This window comes from Ursus maritimus, unplaced genomic scaffold, assembly GCF_017311325.1.
Source record: "Ursus maritimus isolate PB19 unplaced genomic scaffold, ASM1731132v1 scaffold_14, whole genome shotgun sequence".
NCBI lineage: Eukaryota > Metazoa > Chordata > Mammalia > Carnivora > Ursidae > Ursus > Ursus maritimus.
The window spans coordinates 22,364,977-22,386,708 of record NW_024423786.1 but is presented as its reverse complement, the minus strand read 5'-3'; the positions used below and the strand labels follow the sequence as shown (position 1 = coordinate 22,386,708).

The following is a 21,732-nucleotide window of genomic DNA, read 5'->3' as shown; positions in this document are numbered from 1 at the left end:
AGAACCATGATTACCAATAGGACAGCTGGCTATGTCTGGAGCTTCTCAATGAACACAGGGTCAGACACAAAAAGGCAGCAAGTGTTCATTGAAATCAAGCCCACCAACTGTCTACAAGGAATTTTGATGTGAACAGCCTTTTCTGGAGTAGAGGTATTTTTCTTCCAAGATCCCAGGAGAGTCTTAAATGGATATATCAGTAATACTGTATAAAGTACTCCCATTAAAAAAACCCCATCAGACACAGAATTTAAGACCTTACAGAAGACTAGGAACGGAGTCAAATTTGAACAATCTCGGAGTCAACAAACCTTTTCTTAAAAGGCCAGATATTTTTGGCTTTGTTGGCCGTGAGGGCTCGGTCAGTACTCCACTCTGCCCTCACAGCGCAAAAACAGCCATACATAAAACGTACGTGAATGAACACGGCCGTTTCCCAATAAAACTTAATTTACAAAAACAGGTGGCAGCTGGTTTGGGCCCGTGGGCTATAATCTGATGATCTTTGAGCATTCATAAAATAAACGAGAATTTCTCAATTCTTTTGGAACAGGAACAGGCTACGAGAATTCTGGAGCATTGCTTTCTCACCTGCCTGGGGAGGGCAAAGGATTATAGATGTTGCCATAGCAGCTGGTGTAGGAAGAATGTGCCGGGGTCTCGTAGTCAGATAGCCCTACCGCTATCTGGGTCCTCCAGTTCCCAGAAGCATTTGTAGAAGATACTAGAAATAAACAATGGAAAGAGACAAAATTAGTGGGAATATTCAAAGCAAAGACTGTTTAGGCCATTTAGATGTACATTATAATCATCTACGTACAGAGATTAAGAGCCAATGTTTATAACCAACAGAGTTCCTATTCCAATTTCGTCACTTACTGGCCATGTGACTTTGGGCAAACAGTTTATAATAAAGTCTGTTTCTTCACCTGTAAAGTGGGGATAATAATGCAAATATATCCTGTACAGGGATGATACCAGGATTAAATAAGGTTATACATGAGAATGTTTAGCTCTGTGACTTGTACGAGTAAGCACCCCCAAAATGATAATTATTGGTATTATTAATGGAAATAATTGAAAGGCATTCTATAAAAAATAACTTAAAAGACCAGTAGAAAAAACATTTTCGTATGTGTAGAGAGTCTCTCCATTCTGGCTATGGTGGTTGGATAGATAAGGCTTTATTTATAAAGATAAAATGACCAGTTTGAGTTTTTTGGAGGCCTTTGGAAGAAAAACACTCTGTAAGTTCACCTGTTGGGACATGACTTGTTCCTCAGCCCAAGGCAACGCCAGCCACTAGCAGGATCAACGCAGACTTTTTGCCTTAAAAATAAGTGTGTTGCGGGGGGCAGGGGCGGGGTGGGTAACTAGTACAGGAGGGAATTAGTTCTACTGAGGGGCTGAATTGGAACAAGATAGGGGTGCAATCTGGGAGCAATGCCCAGGGAATGTCTCAGCATGGGACGTTTGTTGTCCTCTCTCTAAAGCCCCTGCTCCATGCCCAGGACGCCCGAGGTGACAAGGCCAAGCTGGTGGTCTAAGACCAGCACCGCTCATGGATCCTTCCAGCTCCCCTCCATTTCCTGTTCTTGGAGGCCACCTTCTTCCTCTTCTTTCTTATATACCACAAAGCCCTCGTGAGCAGCGTAAGGCAGACGCATTTCAAAACTCATCTGTGGCTCTGGATGCCATGAGGTTTTGACTCAAAGATGTAATTCTCTCATTTCGAGTTTCTAAGACTGTTTCATAACTCTGAGTCAGGGGCTGTGAGGCTTGGTGGTTAGGGTGTCAGAGCCGGGAGAGAATTCCCACTCATGCACTTCATGAGCTCTGGGGCTTGGCCAGGGACCATCTCCACTGCAAGATGAGGACAGCAGTAGCAGACATAACAACAGCGCTCCCTCTGTAGACCTCTTGCATACATTAGATGGGATGGTCCCCATAAAGCACGGAGCACGCGGTGTGGCCCAGGGTAAGCTGCCAAGAGATGGTGGCTGTCATTACTACAAAAACTGAGTCACCAGGGGAGTCTTTAGATGGCTGGAAGGAACTACAAAAGCCCTGACTACTTCGGCAAATAACAGGAAACTCTCCATGATGCATGCCTGTTGTCATACATTTTTGGTTATGAAATGTAGACAGGAATGAGGAAAATTCCAAAAGGGAATTTTCTCGAGGAGCTCTAATTCCATCACTTTAATTTTTTAACATGGAATGCCTTTTTGTCTGTGGGGCCAAATCCTGTGGCTACCAGCCAGGCTCCTACTAGGTGTGAACCAGGAAGCATTAACTCCGTTCTTACTTTTGCCCCAGACACAGCCAGCCACCAGTAATGCTGTGGTTTCTGAGGCACACTTGCTCTTCTCTAGCCTCCCTGCTGAAAAAGGCATCACCGCCGCCCTGTGCCCCGATGACCATCCATATGCCATTTTAGCCCTCCTTGTTTGTTCGTTCTTTCTAACACTCTCCCTACGTTAGTTTTCTGAAAGATTCTCATGCAGTGCCCTGAACTTTAGGGGGAAGAAAGGCGTTCTCTAGATATGAGCCATAAATAACAAGGAATAAGGACAGGAGCCTTTTCGTATGTTAGATGTGGTAATAAATGGGAAAGCCCTAGCGGAAGTCCAAAGTCCTCCACAAACAGAAGAGACCTTAAACCCAAATAGAAATCGCCATGGAAATGCCTCTGGTCAACAAGCTGAGGAAACTTTTAAAGGCACAGTTTTCACCGACTATTACACAGTGACTCAGGAATCCCTGTGCTGTGTCTTACTGAGGGGTCATGCCTGAAAGAGGGGCAAGCACATGTGACCTCAGGTTTTCACATAGTTCAAGAACTCCTTCATTTGGAGCCTAAAAATTACTTAAGTGGTATACATTCCTCTGACTGCTGACTAGACTGGCAGCTCCTCAATGCCAGAAACTAGGTCAACACTGGCTCCTCAGCATCTGGGATATGCCTGCTTGTTTGCTGAGTCAATGAAACCAGAGGCAGATACTCCTCTTTCCCCTCATTTCTCTACTTAGAGTAGCTCACACAGCGAGGGGGTAAGCACTAAGTCCTCCACGGATTTTAGTGGAGTGAGGGGCCAAAGTCAATGCATGAGGGAACATCTCCAACCAAAATTATCTCTGAAAATCCCTTACACCAACCCTAAAGTAGAGTATATATGATTACTGAATTGAGTCAAGACACGCGAAGCACAGAGAACAGCACCAGGAACAGGGCTTACAAATCACTGGCTCTCATCAGAATTATTAGGAGCCTCCCATAGCTGCCCGAACATTCCAAACAAAGTGCCTTTAGAGGATCAAGTTCCTGGTGGTGAACAGGGAAGGATGCATAATCCTAATGTTTTCTGCGTACCTGATGGATTTACTCTATTTTTTTAATATATCAAACATCAGTAACCTGAACACTTCCATGACACGTGGAAAAGATACAGTATTTGAAAGCCCCTAGCACAGGGCAGCATACAGTAGTTGTTCAATGAATGTTTGTTGAATTGGAATCTACAAATTGCTCCTTGGACTCCTGTGGACTGTGTTCTTTGGAAAGCCGAAGAGAAGAACTGTTTTTAGGTTGGCAATTCTAACTGTGGCCGCACAGAATGGCTACCAGTGTCATGCCCTTGGGTACTGGTCCTATGATCCCGGAGGGGAGTGGTTTGGGGGGCGGGGGGGCGGGGGACATCAGGTAAATTCGATCTGGGGATCAAGCACATCTGGAATATTCTTACCAGAAGAGTAGGAGGATGTTCGGCTGCTGGGAGAGCAGGGTACTTGCAGCCCCGCAAACCCCAGGCACCTCTGCGATCCCCTGTCTGAGTCAAAGCTAGTCTGTGGGCTGTGCCCCTGATCCTTTTGCCCAGAGGCCCGCTGGTACCAGCCACGCAGGTGCTCTGCAACTAAGGCCTTGTGGATGTTTTTGGTGATGTGCTCTGACTTGGCAGCAGCCTTCCTGGGCAGCCGGAGAGTTGCATACGGGTTATGGGGCACCCGGTCGACCTCATCTTCATGAAAGGACCTGCTGTAGTCCCTTTGACGCTCGTATCCATAGTGGGCCGAGGACCGGTAGGAAGGATTGACACTGTACTGTCCCTCCGTGTCATTCTCATAGACATAGCCGCCACTGTAATAAAGATCGCACTCCGCATAGGGTGTGTACCCCGCAATATAATAACTAGAAGAAGGTTGTTCTTGGCTCTTTATGTAGACGCCATTCCTCAGACTATCCTTTTGCGCTAGGTTGGGCATGCTTCCTGAATTTGAAGTCGAAACATTCTGTTTCTTGGACCTTCTCCGGCCCCTGGCACGAGTGTCCAGAGTCTGGGTAGTGTAATAGGGCCCGGTGACGGGCGTCACGCAGTAATACTCTGTGCTTGACTGGCTGGTGTAGGAAGACCCGTCATCCAGGATTTCCGTACTACTGCTTCTTTGGGATTTGGAGAGGGAGAAAAATGGCTTATCGCTGTCCATCTCAGACAGCAGGTGGGACTGAGACTCAAGGCTTCCACTCCGCTGGCGGCAGTGCTGTGCTGAAGATTCGGGTCTGCAGGAGGAGAGAGGCCAATTTGTAACAAAGGAAGAAAGAAAGAAGGACCCCAATTAAAAAAATGAACATGGCATTGAAGGATTTAATCACCCTTGAACTGCCATAAAACTCAAACTTTCCAAAGCTGACTGCGAGAGAGAATCCATGTTTCACATGATCCCTTGGTTCCCACACAGGTTCACTGTGTCATGGTCCAAATGAGAAAGGAACCAGGTTCTAACAACTATGCAATCCAAAGCCTTACTCGAGAGGAGGGAAGATAAACTGATGATGCGCAAGTTGCAAAAAAGCCTAAAAAAACCACAAAAAACAAAAAACAAAACCCAACGTGTCTTTGGAGGTTCCTCTCTTCCAATAGGATAGCAGGAGACACAGACTAGGGTGGAGGGAGCACCGCACAGGGGAGAGCCTGGCTCTGACACCAGACGTATCTGGGTGGGGTTATGGCTCTGCCATCTCCTAGCTGTGTGAGCCTGGGTAAGACATTTCACCCCTTTCAATCCTCCTCCGTAAAACGAGGAGGTAAAACAGGATCTGAGATCTACGGTTAGGCTTGTTGTGCGGACTGGGTAATATCAGCCACATAGGGACGCCTGGGTGGCTCAGTCGGTTAAGCATCTGCCTTCAGCTCAGATCATGATCCCAGGGTCCTGGGATCGAGTCCTGCATCAGGCTCACTGCTCAGCAGGGAGGGAGCCTGCTTTTCCCTCTGCCTGCCACTCCACTCCCCCTGCTTGTGTTCTCTCTCTCGCTGAGAAATGAATAAATAAAATCTTTAGAAAATTTAAAAAATATCAGGCATATAAAAGAGCTAGCAAAACCTTCCCTAAACACTTCAAAGTGTTGCTAGTGTCATTATCTTCATCCTCGCCACCGAACAACGAAGGGTGATGTCTGGTTGGGAAAATTAAGGCACACACACAAAAATCTCCTGTCTACCCGCACAAAGCATATCTTTCAGTACATTTTCTTTGCCAACGTCCTTGAACCGTTAAGTAGAAAATGTAGGTCCATAACACAGTCCTGCTGCTTCAAGTCCCTTAAAATGATTAAAACACACAACAAAGTAAAGCAAAAATCAAAGTCACTGGAACGAAGCGCTCTTACTCCAAGTGGCTGCTGCTGTAGGCGTTGCGGGTCAGAACTGGAGTGGTGGGCATGCTCCGTCCACCCGGGGGCCGCCGGTCCAGGGTTTTGTAAGGGCTGCTGTGTGTCGACAGCATTTCCCTGTGATGGGAAAAAGAGGAATTCGGGAGATGATGAGCCTCCCAACATCTCTGGCAAACTCATCATAAGCCGACTTGAAACTTACTAGAAGCTGAAGGAAAGGAGCGTTGGGGAAAACTGGTCAGGGTGTCCTTGTATGTCCTAGGTGAGTTTTAGGGGAAACACAAGTGATCTCTCTGAGTCGTAAGGATGAAGGAAAAAATTACATTTTTTAAAAAAATGAGTGTCCTGAATAAAAGAGATGGAAAGCAACTGGAGCTGGGGCAGCAAAGCCTTTTTCTGTAAAGAGTCTAGTAGTTAATATTTTTGGCTTTGCAGGCCAGATGTCCCTGTCTTGACTGCTCTACTGTGCCCCTGAAGGACAGAAGCAGTGTAGACAACATGTAAGTGAATGGGGGTGGCTGTGAGCTAACAGAGCTTGACTGTGGATTCTGAAAGTCAAATATCATAGAATTTTCACGTCCCCAAACACTATTGCTTTTGATTTCCCCCCCAACTATTTAAAAATATAAAAACCATTCTTAGCTCATGGGCCATATTCAATTAAGTCACAGGATGGACCTGGCCAGTGGGCTATTGTCTGCAGGCCCGTGGCCTAGAAGGCAACATCTTTAAATCACTTTGTTCGCTACCAGCACAGTGAGAACACAATTTGAAGTTAATATTTTAATTAAGTGTGACTTTCATTACATTTTTACTTACTACAAAAGCATGTCCAGTTCATTGCAGAAAATTTTGCAAAGCACAGATAAAAAAGAGAAGTTTAAATACCTATAACCTGAAACCTTAGACACAGCCAGTCAACACTGAATATTTTCAGATATTTTTACTAAGCATACTTACAGGCAATTTATAGCTTTTAACAACAAAAAAATATGATCTTACCCTAGATTCTCTTTCAAAACCCACATTAAAAAAACCTATATCTAATGTTTTGTGTTGGTTAATATTCATCCACAATGTTATTTTAATGACAGTATAGCATTCCACTGTAAAGATTTATAATTTATTTAAACAATTCACTAGTTGAGCATTCGGGTTGTTTTCAATTTGTCACTAGTGTAAACAGTAATGTGATGAGCGTCCTATGGTTAATTAATTCAATAGGAAAAATTCCTCTAAGTGAAATTGCTGGCTCAAAGAGCAAACTCATCTTAAGCTATTAAGGAAGGTAGGTATCACAATTTTTAAGATAATGATTTCCGGTTATAATTTTTCCTTTTGCTGCAATAGCTTTGTTTTCCCTAATATAATAAATATACATGTCCAGGGCTGTCCAATGATGGAAATGTGTTGTATCTATGCCATTACAGCCATTAGCCCACACGTGCCCATTAGCACCTGAAATGTGGCTAGCATGACTGAGCAAGGGAATCTTTAATTTTATTTACTTTTAATTGAACTGGCCGGCACAGCTCTAGACACTTGGATTTCTATTGTTTAAGGCAACAGGTCTAAATGCTAATCTAACAGCTGGGCCTGATATGGTCTTTGACAAAGGAGAAATATAACAAGGTGCTAGTTTCATTTTCATAAGTGAAGAATCATGAAATCTAAATAATCTTCCTTTATTGTAAGACTAATTTCCACCTTTGCTGAGATGAGGTGTGACATATTGGTTAAAAATCAAAGCAGAGGCTTTGGAGCCAGGCTACATAGGTTCAAATCCCAATTCCAACATTTACGTGAACCCAACAGGTTATGCAAGCTTTCTGGTCCTCAGTGTACTTATCTGTAAACAGTAATAACAGTTGTCATACTACCCGGATTGTGGTACAGATTAAATTCATTAATACATATTAAAACACTTTGAACAGAGTCTGACATATAGTAAGCATTCAATAAATGTTAACTTCATTTTATTATTATTATTATGACAATGGCTGTATTTTTGATATTTTCATGTCTTTTTTTTTTTTTTTCATGAAATCCTGGCACTATTTATTTGAACATTCTGATTAGGCAGAGTAAACATTTGGTAATCCTATCTTGGGTCCTTTTTTTTTTTTTTTTTAGTAATATTGATCCATGCAGCCAAATTCTGAGAAACCCTGGTCTGTCATCTTTTTAAAACCTGTTGTTATTGCCCAGATAATATTTACCTAATACAGTTGAGAAAAAAGTCATATTATCTATTTTATAGATTAAAAATGAGTTGAAGTCTCATTTCTATTTGGAAGATCAGAAGTCATTTCTGTCTCTTGCGCTGGAAGAGTGGTATTTAAGGACAGTTTCCTGAGAGCATGGGTTATGAAACTGAACTTAGGACATCATATCCAATTCCAGATTATAAATAATACCCCTGCAACCTAACATAAATCCAACAGACTTTAAAATACAGGAAAGTGCCAAATGCTTTGGAAGGATCTCTTAGAAACACCTGCACTCACTGTCAACAACAAGTAACGGGGTTAGTTTCTATGCTTCAGTCTTGTAAGACGACCCCTTCTGAAAGGATAGAGAGGGTAATGCCAAAAAGGGTCAACTGTTTTGGAGGAAAGGTCTCATAGGTGTGAGGCGTCTGCCTCATTGATGATGTGACTTCTCACCTGGACTGCCTGGTCTCCACAAACTGTTCATTGGCGGACGACTTTCTGAAATGGATTCGCTCGATACCGAGAGACTTGGGGGGAAGAATTCTTGGAGAATGAGGTACTGAACTTGGTCGCTGCCCGGCAAGAGTGAAGGTGTCATTAGCTGTAATAAGTAAATGAATGAATGAATAAGTAAGTAGGTAAATAAGGCAAGAAATACCTAGCCAGCCCTCCAAAAAACAAATCAGAAGATCTGATGTTTACAGAAGCGTAGTACTTTCAGGGAATTTATTTTTATATTTTATACACTAGAAAATGGAAATTACTGAATACAGTTGACCCCTGAACAGCACAGGTTTGAATTGCACGGGTCCACTTATACACGGATTTTTTTTTTTTTTTCTGATATAGTACGGTATAGTAAATATTTAGCAAATTATTTTTTTTACTAAAAATTTACTAAAAATTTTTACTAAAAAATTTTAGTAAATATAGAATATTTTCTATTCCTTATGATTTTCTTAATAACATTTTCTTTTTTCTAGTTTGACCGTAAGAATACAGTATGTGATATATTTAACATACAAATGTGTTAATTGTTTAAGTTACTGGTAAGGCTTCTGCCAACAGCAGGATGTTAGTAGTTGAGTTTTGGGGTAGTCAGAAGTTATACTTGGATCTTCAACCACAGGGGGTTGTGGCCACACCTAACCCCACTTCGTTTAAGGGTCAACTGTTCTCGTGTGGGCCTGACCCAACTTTTGCCAGCTTAGTAGGTACCACTCTGAGCAAAGGAATCATTCAGGTAGACTGGGTGATACTATAGCTTTTCTAGAGTTATATTAAAGAAAAACCCCAGTGTGTATAGGGCCAAAAGAAAGTTGGCTTGTAAAGCTGGCGTGGATCTCTTTTGTTCACCTTTCAAATTCTTAGGCCTCTTTGGCTGACCAGAGGCTCATCCTGTCATTGAAAGTGATATAACTGATTTATGCTGAGTCATTAGAGACTTGTTATGTCTCGTGCTGACATTCGCATTTTCAAAGAGTAATGGCAAGCATGACCCAACTTCAGCTCAAAGGAAGAATTTTAGAATGGTGGAGTTTCATGCACCATCAAACTTGGGGTGGGGTGGGGATGGGGGAGATAAAGCAGTATGGGTTCGTGGCTTCCCGGAATTCTTTAAATCATATCAGACAGACAGTCACTCCTCTGCTTAAGCACAAGGGATTACAAGGAAGTACTCCGCCACTCGGTATGAAATCCATTCCATCATAAAATGTGTTGAACAAACACAGGCCATCACAACAGACACGGCATTCCTCTATGAAACCAATACAATGACATGTAACCCATTTCTTCCTAAGGAAAATAAATTCCTAACTATCCAGAATACAGGGATAATCAAAGTCTACACTACATTTCCCAGTTTGAGATTAGACTCCAAATATATAAGATGTCACCTTTGGGAAAAGTTGAGTGAAAGACTCTGAATTATCTATGCAACTCCCCGTGAACCTGTAACTACTTCAAGAGAAAACGTTTAAAAAACTCCTACAGAGGGGCACCTGGCTGGCTCCATCAGTAGAGCATGCAACTGTTGATCTCAGGGTCGTGAGTTCAAGCCTCACGTTGGGTGTGGAGCCTACTTAAAATTTAATAAATAAATAAATAAATACATAATAAAATGCGATTTAGAAAAATTCTACAGAGCCTCGCAAACCCTTACGGAGAGACTGACTTAGTTGTCTGATAGTATTTTGGTTTCCTGAGGTCACGCCATTTGTACGGTACCGTATTTAATGCTGAGTTAACCTCGGTAGAAGTTCTGCATCATCTCCCTTTCCCAACCATTCTGCATAAATGTACGTTAGTTCATTCTACTTTTCCCAAAAGAATAACACACACGCTTTAAAGAAATTGTCTTCATATTTCAGAATACATAACATTTTAAAATGAAAAAGAAGAACTACTTACAATCATCATAGGTGGTGGTGTCAGACAAGGAGCTGCTCTCTGATGGGATTATGTCTTCTGTGAATAAATATAAGTGCCTTTAGAATAACAGGGCATTTATACACCTACAGTGAGTTTAATAAAGCCATTCTCAATAGAGTGCATCTTATTTTTATTTAGTAAGTGTAACTAATTACAGTGCATCAAGAATAATTAAAGATTATAAGAGTGGAATCATTTACTAGTAAAGATACAAACATCTTAGATATTGTACAAATATGACACTGGACTATTTCTTAAAATAGAACAAATTTAGGGGCTCTTGGGTGGCTCAGGCAGGTAAGCTTCTGACTCTTGATTTTGGCTCAGGTCATGATCCCAGGGTGGTGAGATCAAACCCCACATGGGGCTCTGCGCTCGGCACAGAGTCTGCTTGAGATTCTCTCCCCCACCCCGCTCCTCCCCCCACTCATGCACTCTCTAAATAAACAAACAATTAAATAAAATCTTTAAGAAAAATGGAACCTATTTCAAGGCAGCTTTTGTTTTCAACTTGTGTTCAATCTAGCTTCTACATGGGATGAAAACTTTACCTTATCCATGGAGGGCTTACAACCAACAAACTGGAAAGAAAAATTATGCCATTCATGTCATAAATGCTAAATGTTACGTGAAATACACTTGACCCCTCATTCGAAAATCTGCTGTTAGTATAAATTATTTTTTGACCACTCCCTGAAGAAAAGGCCCTTTTCTTAATAGGTGTACACTTCGTGGTGCATGAGCTTTTCACTGAGACCCGGGTTTCTCATGTGGCACTGCTGACATTTTGGACTGGATAATTCTTTGCTGGGGGCGGGGGGCTGTCCTTTGTACCGTAGGATCTCCAGCCTCTACCCACTGTCTAACAGCAGCACCGCCACGCCCAGTTTTGACAACCAAAAAGTCTGCAGACATTGCCAAATATGCCCTGGGGTGCAAAACTGCTCCTGGTTGAGAACCACTGAATTAGACAGACCTGGGTTCCCATCTTGGTTTTGACACTTACTAGCTGTGAGACCTTGGGCAAATGACTTAATCCCTCTTAGTATCCCTTGGCTCAACTAAAATGGGAATCAGAATAGTATGTAGTACTCAGTGCTCAGGTGAACAGTGATTAAAATAATAGATGTAAAGCCCTTAGCCCAGCTCCTTGTACAGGACAAATGCTCCATAAATATTAGCTATAGTTATTGCTTTTACTACCTAGACACAGCATTCTGGTGGTTGGAAATACCCACAACGTTCCTAACTATTTCTGCTGCCCATCCAATGCTAAAAAATGTATTTAGCAACAAGAGTCCTCTCAGATGTGTCGATGTACCTGGCAGATCATTCCACACACAGGGTCAAGTCCTGGCAAGGCTACAGGCAAATACAGCACCTCAGTGTAGGCTGCAATGCCATTTATGAAGGAAATCTCTGCCATCTGATCTCAAATGTTAATCTCCACAAGAACTGGACAGACTATCTCTTAACTGGACACACAGCAGAGTTTGAAGGCAACGTGCCAGTGTAGTCAGCTGTCAGGCACACTTAAAAAAAAAAAAAATCTACCCAATATATGCTCAAACATTGGCACCATCTGCTGCCCAAATGTCACTCGTTGTAAAGGAGATCACTCGAATCTTGCACAGTTTGGGGATGAATGGGCCACAACAAATGGCCATGAAAGTTAAGTACACTGCTAATCACCCATCTCTGGAGGTCCAGAACGTAACCACCTCCAAGGCCAACTGGATTTCTCATTCAGAGTCAAAGCCACCCTAAATTCTCCAGCTGTAGCTGACGAACACTTGTGTGTTGATGTCTGTGCATTCACTTTCCAAAAGCCATATCTCTGCTTTATAAACCATACTGCCCTAAACCCAAGTATACTCTAAACCTAGTCACCACATTTCATCCAATCTGACATATATAATTATTTTACATCTCAGTAAAAAAAAAAAAAAAGTGTTGCCAGTTGTAACTGTAATTCACCATCTATTATAAAAACTATTCAAATTTCACAGATTTTTCAATGTGGAAAAAATAGTTTTGGAATCAAAGAAATATAATTGTATTTTGACCAACGATGAAGGCTGGAAACCATGCCGATAAAGTAAGGCCAACTGGACTTGAAATCTACCTAACCAAGATTTTCAGTGTACTTTTTTTCCTGAATATGAAAGCCTTAAGTAAATAATGTTGAGATTTTTAAAAATACAGAAAAGTGTTAAAAGAAAAATAAGTTACTTGAAATTCCACAACTACTAGTATTTTGAAATATTTCCCAACCAGTTGTTGTATGTGCATATTTATACGATGTCAGGCTCCTGTCGAGGTTACGATTTAATACGCTGCTTTCTGCAGTTCATGTTATATCCCAGACATTTGTCCACAGCTTTAAATAGCCTCCACGAATGACAGGAATTGTAAGAGCTCTTTTCACAAATGGTAGATAGGTCTTTAAAAAAATGTTTGGTCCTTGTGTTAAAAACTTTTGAGAAACAACTGGGCAGGCCCAGCTCTCTTACTACTCTATGCTGTCAACTCTATTTCCTGCAATGACGTCAGGCCGGTTAAAGATGATTAGGAACCAATATGGCTACGAATGTTCCTTCATTCTGAAAATGAAAGCTACGCAAAGGTATAGTATTACAATAGTGAGGATGTCACTGAAAACCACGTCTACACGCTTGCAAGACTGACATCCCAAACCATTTTTACCCCAAGAAACTTACTTTTAAACCTATTCTTTCTTTTATTTCTCGCCAAAGGAACTAACTTGGAAATGCTACATACCATCACAAACAGTGACTGTGTGACCGGAAACACCTTACTTATTACGAACCTGGTAAAATAACAGTGGCTTTCTGGCTGGGTTTCTTTCCACATCTGATTCGGTATTCATTTATCGCGTTTTCAATTTCCTGAAGCTTCTTCACTGCCTCCGTGTAATCTTGCTTCCGTTTTTTCTTCACGGTTTTACAAAGGTCTGGCTCGTTGGCAAGTTTCTTTGCAGCTTCAACCAGCTTTTGCTGTATTAGGAAATTGCTCTCCAGTTCTTGCAAAGCAGGATCCTGCAGTTATACAATGATACTAGTTTTTGTACATTCTCAAATCAGATGGTCTTTGAGAAGAAAGTCTTTCTAAGTTTACTGCATAGGTATCTTCAAACACTTTTCTAGAAGACAAGACCTCCCTCATCCATTTACTTAAACTTCTCACTAATCCGACTTTTATCATTTTAAAGAAGGGAATGGCCTTTCATTCATGTAGTTGGTTGGGTGAAGATTATATTTTTCAAGGAGAGATTCTTAACCCAAGATTCACAGACACAGGAGGTTATAGTCACATACAGAGCTTTAGAAACATACATTTGGGTTTGATTTCTCTTTCTGGTGGTTCCCGCTTGCATGACCCTGGAAACACTGTTTAATTACTTTAATGCTGCAGGTTTTTTTTTTTTTTTTAATTCTGCATCTCCATTTCAAACGGAGAGAACATCTATCTCGTAAAAATACGGCAAAGATTAAATGAGATTATGTATGTGCATTGCTTAGCTCAGGACTGGGTATATTTGATAAATTGCAAAGCTCAGGGGCGCCTGTGTGGCTCTTTTAGTTGAGAGTCCGACTCTTGATTTCGGCTCAGGTCATGGTCTCAGGGTCATGGGATGGAGCCCTGTATCGGGCTCCGTGCTCAGCGGACAGTGTGTGTGAGATTCTTTCCCTGTCCCTCTGCCCCTTCCCTCGTTCTCTCTAAAATAAATAATCTTTTAAAAAACTTGCAAAGCTCACTCTATTATGGATAGAAACTGCTATCATTTTCTACAGCCAAGATGGCTGAATTTGGGCAAGAAACAGGAGTAGGACCCTACGATCTGATGACATGCAAATGAGAACATATGCTCTATATGGGAACTTTATTATACCTGAATGCTGCTCATGCATTGTATCATTTCTACTCCTTGTGTCCATTAGCGGGAAGAATGAGGATTACCCCCATTTCATGGATGGAGGAAGTGAGATCTCAGAAAGGACACATCGGAAAGGGCAAACGTATTTGTCAAAGGCTTCCATGTTTTACGTGGAAGCATCTAATGCTGGAGTTCTTCATTCTTATGGTCATGGTTCTCAGTTTATAAACATTGGGGGTTTGTTTAAAGCTCTCTGTGTTTGTAGGAGTAAAGTAGTGAGAAATAACTCAACTGTAATTGGACTGTGCGTGAAAGGAAGAATTTGATCTGTCTACCATATCCCTTTCAAGCGGCGAGATAGAAAGGTACAGCAGGGACTCAAAAACCACAGGAACAAGTCAGCCACGTTCAGCTGATGGCTCTTCCGTCCTGCTGTTAATAGAAATGCTCAGAGCTGGTGCTCATACCTCTTCACTTGGTAGCAGGTTGTCATCCAATTTGAACGCCGTGCCTACACGCCTTCGGACCTGAGGCGGTTTCTCACCTACGTTCAGCGGATATTCCTTTGGCATTTTGCCGGTGAGCTCCTGTAGAACAGGACAGAATCGAGAGGGGGTTAACTGACACTGGCCGGACTGTCAAACACAATGTGACAAGTCCCGAAAAAGCAGAAGACACTCACAGCCTCCCGCAAACAGATCTTCTTAAGCTCCTCGACTTTTTTCAGGAGCTTTTCTTGCAAGAGCTTTTCCTTCTTCTTGAGCTCCAGGATTTTTTCTCTCTTTTGCTCCTCGCTAACTTCTGAGTCTTGAGAACCTGGAGGGATTGGAAAGGGAGGGCAGGGAAGGTTTATACAGGGCATGTTTCCTTCCTTTTTAGAGGACAAAGGATTTTTAAGCCTGACCTGCTATTAAATAATAATTTATTTCTTTTCTCCTTGTTTCTGAACATAATAAAAGGAAACTGGAGAACATTTTCTCATGCTTCTGGGCATCCAACAGAGCCTGGTAATTATATATACCTTCTGTATTTTGGCTCAGTCATTTTAGAAGCAATGATAAAATGCTTAATGTTTCAGACACACCCAAGGAAGAATTTCATTTTTCTGAGCAGGAGAGAAGGTAAGATGTTCCTGGAGATAGTTGTTTAGAATGTCCTTGTAGAAAGCAAGCAAGCAAGGCAAAGGAATATTCTGTGCCTCTGATTAAGAGTTGACAACAGGATTCAGATGAGAAAATTCATTTGAGTTAAGTTACATACACTTGATGATAAGAGATTCCAGAATTTCTGCAGAGGAAGGATTTCAGGGCAGCAATCACAGTGGGAGGTGGGGTTGGGGTGACGTTTGAAGCTTGTAGTCACGTTTGACTATATATTAAGTAGAGCATTAGACAACTGTCTGAATCAAAAACTAAATATTGAGAGAAGAAGAAGCCGATAGAATAGATGGGGAGAAAATGTCCTTTCAAGTTACCCTGAGGAGTTCACTATCTTTGTAACTAGTGTTGTTTATACAAGCTACTTATAATTTAACTTTCCTTTTACTTTTTAAAAAATTGGTTTAATTAATGCTGAATGCTGCAGGTTTTGATAGGCTTATTTATTCCCAAAATAATGGATCTAAAATGCATTTAAAAGTGGTTTATCACCCCCAAAAGTAGTTTATGTACTTGCCCAAAATGTTACCTGAAGAGATTAAACTGCCATTGCTCGCCATGATGAACTGACTTTTTGCCTCCAGGGTCACCATTTTGGAGACCCTTGGTGTTCCTGTCTCTGTCAAATCCATCGCGATATCGTCTAAACTCCTGGCTGAAGGAATTTTTGCCTAAGAGGTATACAACATTGAAAGAGAATTCACTCAACTGAACCTATTTCAAATTAATAAAATGATTAAGCTACTATGGAATACGTATGTCAACAGAGAGGACAATTTAGAATTTTTACATGCCCTAGTGACACTTCAGAGGAAAAAAATACAAGACTTAAGCTTTACATTGAAAATGCTTAACTACGCATGAATCTCTCTCATGGTACAGTTCAATCAATAACTTCAAAATGTCTCCTGTGTCCATGTACACACGTGCTGAAAAGTTGGCACGTCTTACAACTTCTAAATCAGGCTATACACTGCTCCTCTTTTAAATGTAAGAAAAATTAAAACACTTGGTTGGCAAGTTTAAAAACCAAAACCTCGAAGAACAAAAATCCATGTGCTTGCATCTTTTCTGAGAAAGCTTATCTTCTGAACAGAAAGCAAATGAGGGAGGAAGTCTGTTCCTATAGAAACGCTCTAGTGACTTACTTTGCTTTGCTTCCGGTCCAAGTAAAACTGATGCTGACTAATTGCCATTACCCAGATGGACTTGATGAGAGAAGGGTTTGCATACCACGTTTGCACAAAGAGGCCACTTTGCCCAAAGGTTCTTCTTGACACAGAAATCCTGAAAGATTAAGGAAAATATTCTATTTATTCACCTCTGGCCCAGCACACCACAAAAAGTACCCAGGGAGGAATGTGATTATGAAGTATTTTCTTAATTGTTTTCCTGCTGCCACACTCTGATGCTGAAAGGAGCCAAGCTTCTGATTTTTTCCTTTTATGAAGAAACCTGTTGCACCTGGATAATCTCTCTCTCTCTTTTTTTTTTTGGTAAAACTAGCATGTTCAAAAATGCATACACAAATACTCCAGAGGATAAGAACTACTCAAATTAGGGGCTGTTCTAAAAACATTTACTTAAAAACCACAGGATGTGTTACTATCACAACAGGTCAGGAATCAAGGTGATAATATTTCAAAGATAACGCAACCGAGAGGGCAGGGTCAACACCTTCCTCAAGGTAAAAGAGCATTTCAGATCTAGGTAGACTTGTGCAGCTCTGACATTATCAGAGGATGGACATGATAATATTGTCTGCAGATACGCAAGTCTGAAACTGGTCCAGTGTACTGCTTATACACCAGTTAAGAAGAGGAGAGAGGGTCAGAGGAGGAGAGGGTGAAAGGAGAAGGATGGGGGGGGGGAGGGCAGGGAGATGCTGTGGGGAAGGAGGGAGAAGGGTACCCATGTTCTTTGTAGGAATTTGGCTTATCTCTTGGTCCTCTTTTTGTCACAACTGTTTCCCCCCTCCCTCTGACCTTTAAGCATCCATAAATGGATCTGAAAGGCAAACACTGAAGACTGATAATGAATTCCTCTGAAGAGCTCGGAGAGCCTACAATCCTGACTTCAATTCGCGGCGATAACTTGGCAACTGTTGTTTTAAAAGTGACCAGGAGTACCCAAGTAAAAAATGAGCAAAGGGTCTGAACAGGTATTTCCCTAGAGAAGATAGACAAGTGGCCAAAGAGCACCTGAAAAGATGCTTAGCCATCATTAGTCATGAGGGAAATGCAAATTCAAACCAAAATGGGCTATCACTGTAAGCCACCAGGGTGACTGTTAAAAAAACAACAAAAACACAACTAAAAATAACAAGTGTTAGGGAGGATGTGGAGAAAATGGAACCATACACATTGCTGGTAGGAATGCAAAATGGTAGAGCTGCTATGAAAAAACTGTAGCAGTTCCTCCAAAGGTTAAAGAAAGAGTTACCATTTGACCCAGCAATCCGCCCCCCCCAGGTCTATCCGGGAAAAATGAAAACATGAACGCACAAAAACTTGCACATGCATGTTCCCAGCAGCAACGTTACTGGGATAGTCACCGGGACCGTACAAAGAAAAGGCTGTCATCCTCACCTCCGTGGATCGTGAACTTCAACAGCGAATTTTTTCTCACGGAAATATAAGTTCTCCAGCTGTTTCCACTGGAATAACTAAGAAATGAAGAAAACAGAAAAGACGCACAGCTTTAATTAATGCTGATTTTTACTAAATCTGGAACTCAGCTTAATCACCAAATAATCAAGAAGGTACACTAAGGCGAAGCACAAACATGTGACGCAGTCTTGTTACAAGTTAACAACCTGAAACCATTTTATTCCTTTCTCTGACAGTAATCGTCACCTCACGAGTAAATCTTCCTTGAACAATAAAACCGGACAAGTGTGGGGAACATGCATACTCTTTTTCCTCTGACTCAACTAAATAGAGTTAGGAAATCCTTACCAATTCCAGTAAGCACATGCCTTCTGATCAAAGATGTTGACTTCAGATTTAAATGGAAAGACATTCAAAAGGATGTTTCAGTAGAACCACAGATGAAATTTCAAAAGAATGCAAAGTGAAAGTAAAACGGAACCCCAAGCAGGGGTGATTCTCTGTGACACCAGTTTCCCGCCTACAAGAGATCCCCTAAATGCGACAGAAACCTAGCGCCAGGAATTGGAGCAGAGGTGGGGCGGGGGTAAATGTGGGGTTGCTCTCTTGAGCTAGAGCCTCCAGTTTTTGTGGGTAGAACCCACTTCTACATTCCCACCGCTGACATTCTAAGGCTGCACTCGGTGTCATCTGCCCATTGGTTGGGAGAAACAGAAGTTAACTAGCAATGTGATTTGAAAATCACATAATTTGTAAAAGGCGGCCCATTCACGGGACGGAGTGCCCTGTTGTATTTTCTGGGCTCCTTCCCAACCCCCTTGTATTCCCCTGAGCCTCCGTTTTTCCTCTCAACTTGGAATTTGTCCCACTATTGATGATTAGTAGACTTTGGCTGGAGTTTGAAATTACGTTCAGAGAAACTTAGGGAAGCATTTGAGTTGTCTAATTGCAAAGCACCCATCAGCACAACCATTTCCTGTAGTACAGGAGCCAAGACTTTTCGTGAACATGTGAACCTCACGTAAAGGAACAGCATGAACTAAAAGCTCCTAAACACATGTAAGCAAGAGACAAAAGCGTTCAAACTGGACCCCAATCCCAAACACAGTCAGAGAAACCAGCACACGCTAAGAACACAGCCCTTCGCGGTCCGAACATGCAGTCAGTGTAACTACAGCAATAGCCAGGTGGTAAGAGTCATTAGCGAAAGCTTAAAGCTACATACCTATTTCCTAAAATGTCCGTAGACTGGACGCTTTCATTTCTTTTCATCCAGAGATTCCAAAAATGGGACAGAAATGTGAAGGAAAACCCCAAGGTTCGTTCCACCTCCCCCCTCTCCCAGACAGCAGCTCCGGTGAGTTCTGAACGGAGTTTCATAAGACATCTAGGTGTAACTCAATTTCACAAACAGAGCCTCCCACGGCTGACACGCTACTGACATCAGCAACTCCAGCGAGTGACACCTCCCCAGTTCCACTCCTTCCTCCGATCAGGGAGAAAGAGGGCAAAGTTCTCCCTGGCAGCCCTTCCCAGAAGGGAGACACAGTCTTTTAAATGGGCTGTAGCGTGGCTCCGATGATACTTCCCGGGAAATAAGTTGCTTTTTGAATCCAGGCACAAATTTCCCTGGAGGCTGTCTCAGGGAGACATTTCTAGCCCGGGTTTACTCAGCCCGGGCACGAACAGGTTCTGCAGGAAGAGCCACAGTGCAGCTCAGCTGTGTTTTTCTTTGCGTCCATTCCCACACACATAAAAACCGGGGCCGGACCTGAAACACGATCCCTGAAAGCCACCACCTCCCCCTCTTATCACTTAACAAATGTGAAATACTAGCGCTTTTGCCTCCATTCAGCAAGTCTCTGCATCGAGAGCAAACATGCTCCCTGCAAACAAAAACCCCACTTACATGGTGAAGGGCTCCAGTTTATTTAAGGAATTTGAAATAATTAGATGGCAACCGGGTTTGCAAAAGAAGTTAATGGTGAGAGACCGAGTCTTCAAGTCTAAAAGGCAAAGCCGTTTCCCTACCTGAAATCTTAAAAGTTGATGGAAAATGTGATTTCATAGATGTGCCTGTAATAGCTAAGTGAACAGGAATGACACACACTTAATTCGTGATGGCCGTTGCCACTAGGGTGAGCATAGGAAGGTGGAGCGTAACAGGGGTTTGCATCCTGGTTCCATCACTTGTTTTTTGGGGGGGGTTGGGGGGGGAGTTGCTTAGCTTTTCTGAGTCTCAGCATTCTCATCCATAAAATGGGAGCAATGCCTGTTTCAGAGGGCTGTTGGAAGGCTTCAGTGAGGTTACGTTTATGAAGCACTTAGCCCAGTGTCTGGTTTAGAATAAACATTCAGTAAGTGATAAAGCTAGTTGTAACTGTTATGACGACGCGCCGTCCAATTCCCTAGTTTTATCATGTCTTTGTGAGGATGGGGGACAGCCACTTAGCAGCAGAAAGAGAAGTAGGGAGAGCTGTCTGGATCCCACATGTGTCTTTCCGCTGACGAGAACCAGTCAAGTTATTCTGTTGACACATCGGGTTTCCACTTTTGTGAGTTTCAGCCCCTGTAAAAACTGCTGTATTTCTGTTGATTTCATCGGTGGTTTCCTGATACACCCTCTGGGTAGGAAATCTGTTCACTGTTCCTGTATCTCGGAGGTCAGAGAGGAGGAGGGAGGGGTGGGTCAAAGGCACGCCCACAGAGAGACGCATGGCAGCAAGCTCCCTCCTGTCTGGGGTACCCAGAAAAGGTGCATGCCCTGGCATGTGCACCAATGCTGAGGAGCGTGCACCTGCCACAGGCCGGGGGGGACCTCCCAGAGTAATAAGACTGAGGGAAAGCCTCGGACAGAAAGGATCAAACTGTCTTTCTGAGTCTTAACAAGTTAAAATCAGAGGTCACCCAAAGGTATAACACCAGGCCAGGATAGGAAAGGCATCATCAGAGGCTTTTTTTTTTCTTTTTTTATAGCACTTATTATATAGGTTAATCATTCAACTGCAAGTTCCCCTGGAAATGACTAAATTTGGGATAGTCACAGCTGTACTGTATGACTGTACATCAAACAGTGACTCACATCGGGTAATCCCTTGCTTGTAACTGGAAGCAAAACCAAATCACTGTATTATTGATTTATTCTTTTTTCATTTAAAAAAAAAGTTATACTCGAGGAATGTACTGTTAGTACTCACGATCAAGGTAGTGGATGTGTTTTGCCTTCCAGAGTCCCACAAAGACAGAATTCTGCAGGATCACGGGCTTACAAAGCCAAACTGACCACCTTCTTCTATCCAGCCATCCTTCTATCCATCAAATGCTTACGTGCCTAACAGTGAGTCTGCCCAACAACCCTACGGGGAGTTACTATTTAGAGCCTCATTTCGTAAGACAGACTACAGAGGCTCAGAGGGGTTTACATAAATTCTCCAAGGTCACAAAGCTGAATGGGGGCAGATCTGGTATTCACACCCAGGCACAACCAGGCTCCCCAAACCCCAGTGCCTAACCAAAGCACACCATCCTGCCTCACTCATCTGGGAAGAAGACTCAATGGAGATTTGTTATATTAACAAAAACATGGAATAATTCTCAGATAGACCTCACAAGGAAAAAAAAAAACCCACCACCCAGCAATTATGATAGCAATTTGCAGAAAAGGACTCTGGGACCCTCAAATTGTACTTGCACGAGTGGTTCTCAACCAGCGATGATTTACATCACCCCTTACTCTCACCCACAACCCTGA

At 42.3% G+C, this 21,732-nt stretch overlaps 1 protein-coding gene across 4 annotated transcripts in view; it reads right to left on the bottom strand.

The window, feature by feature from the left end:
- The window catches only part of FRMD4B (FERM domain containing 4B), a 320,241-nt gene that overhangs the window by 5,171 nt on the left and 293,338 nt on the right, over positions 1-21,732 (bottom strand). For all 4 annotated transcript variants that reach the window (XM_040628575.1, XM_040628574.1, XM_008703133.2 and 1 more), the window contains 11 exons: positions 17,961-18,037; positions 16,521-16,659; positions 15,902-16,043; positions 14,898-15,031; positions 14,683-14,802; positions 13,148-13,376; positions 10,297-10,353; positions 8,338-8,485; positions 5,669-5,788; positions 3,747-4,558; positions 592-724 (listed from right to left, as the gene is read on the bottom strand). In XM_040628575.1, the coding sequence (XP_040484509.1) occupies positions 592-724; positions 3,747-4,558; positions 5,669-5,788; positions 8,338-8,485; positions 10,297-10,353; positions 13,148-13,376; positions 14,683-14,802; positions 14,898-15,031; positions 15,902-16,043; positions 16,521-16,659; positions 17,961-18,037 (2,111 nt within the window). The remainder of the gene's footprint in view (positions 1-591; positions 725-3,746; positions 4,559-5,668; positions 5,789-8,337; positions 8,486-10,296; positions 10,354-13,147; positions 13,377-14,682; positions 14,803-14,897; positions 15,032-15,901; positions 16,044-16,520; positions 16,660-17,960; positions 18,038-21,732) is intronic.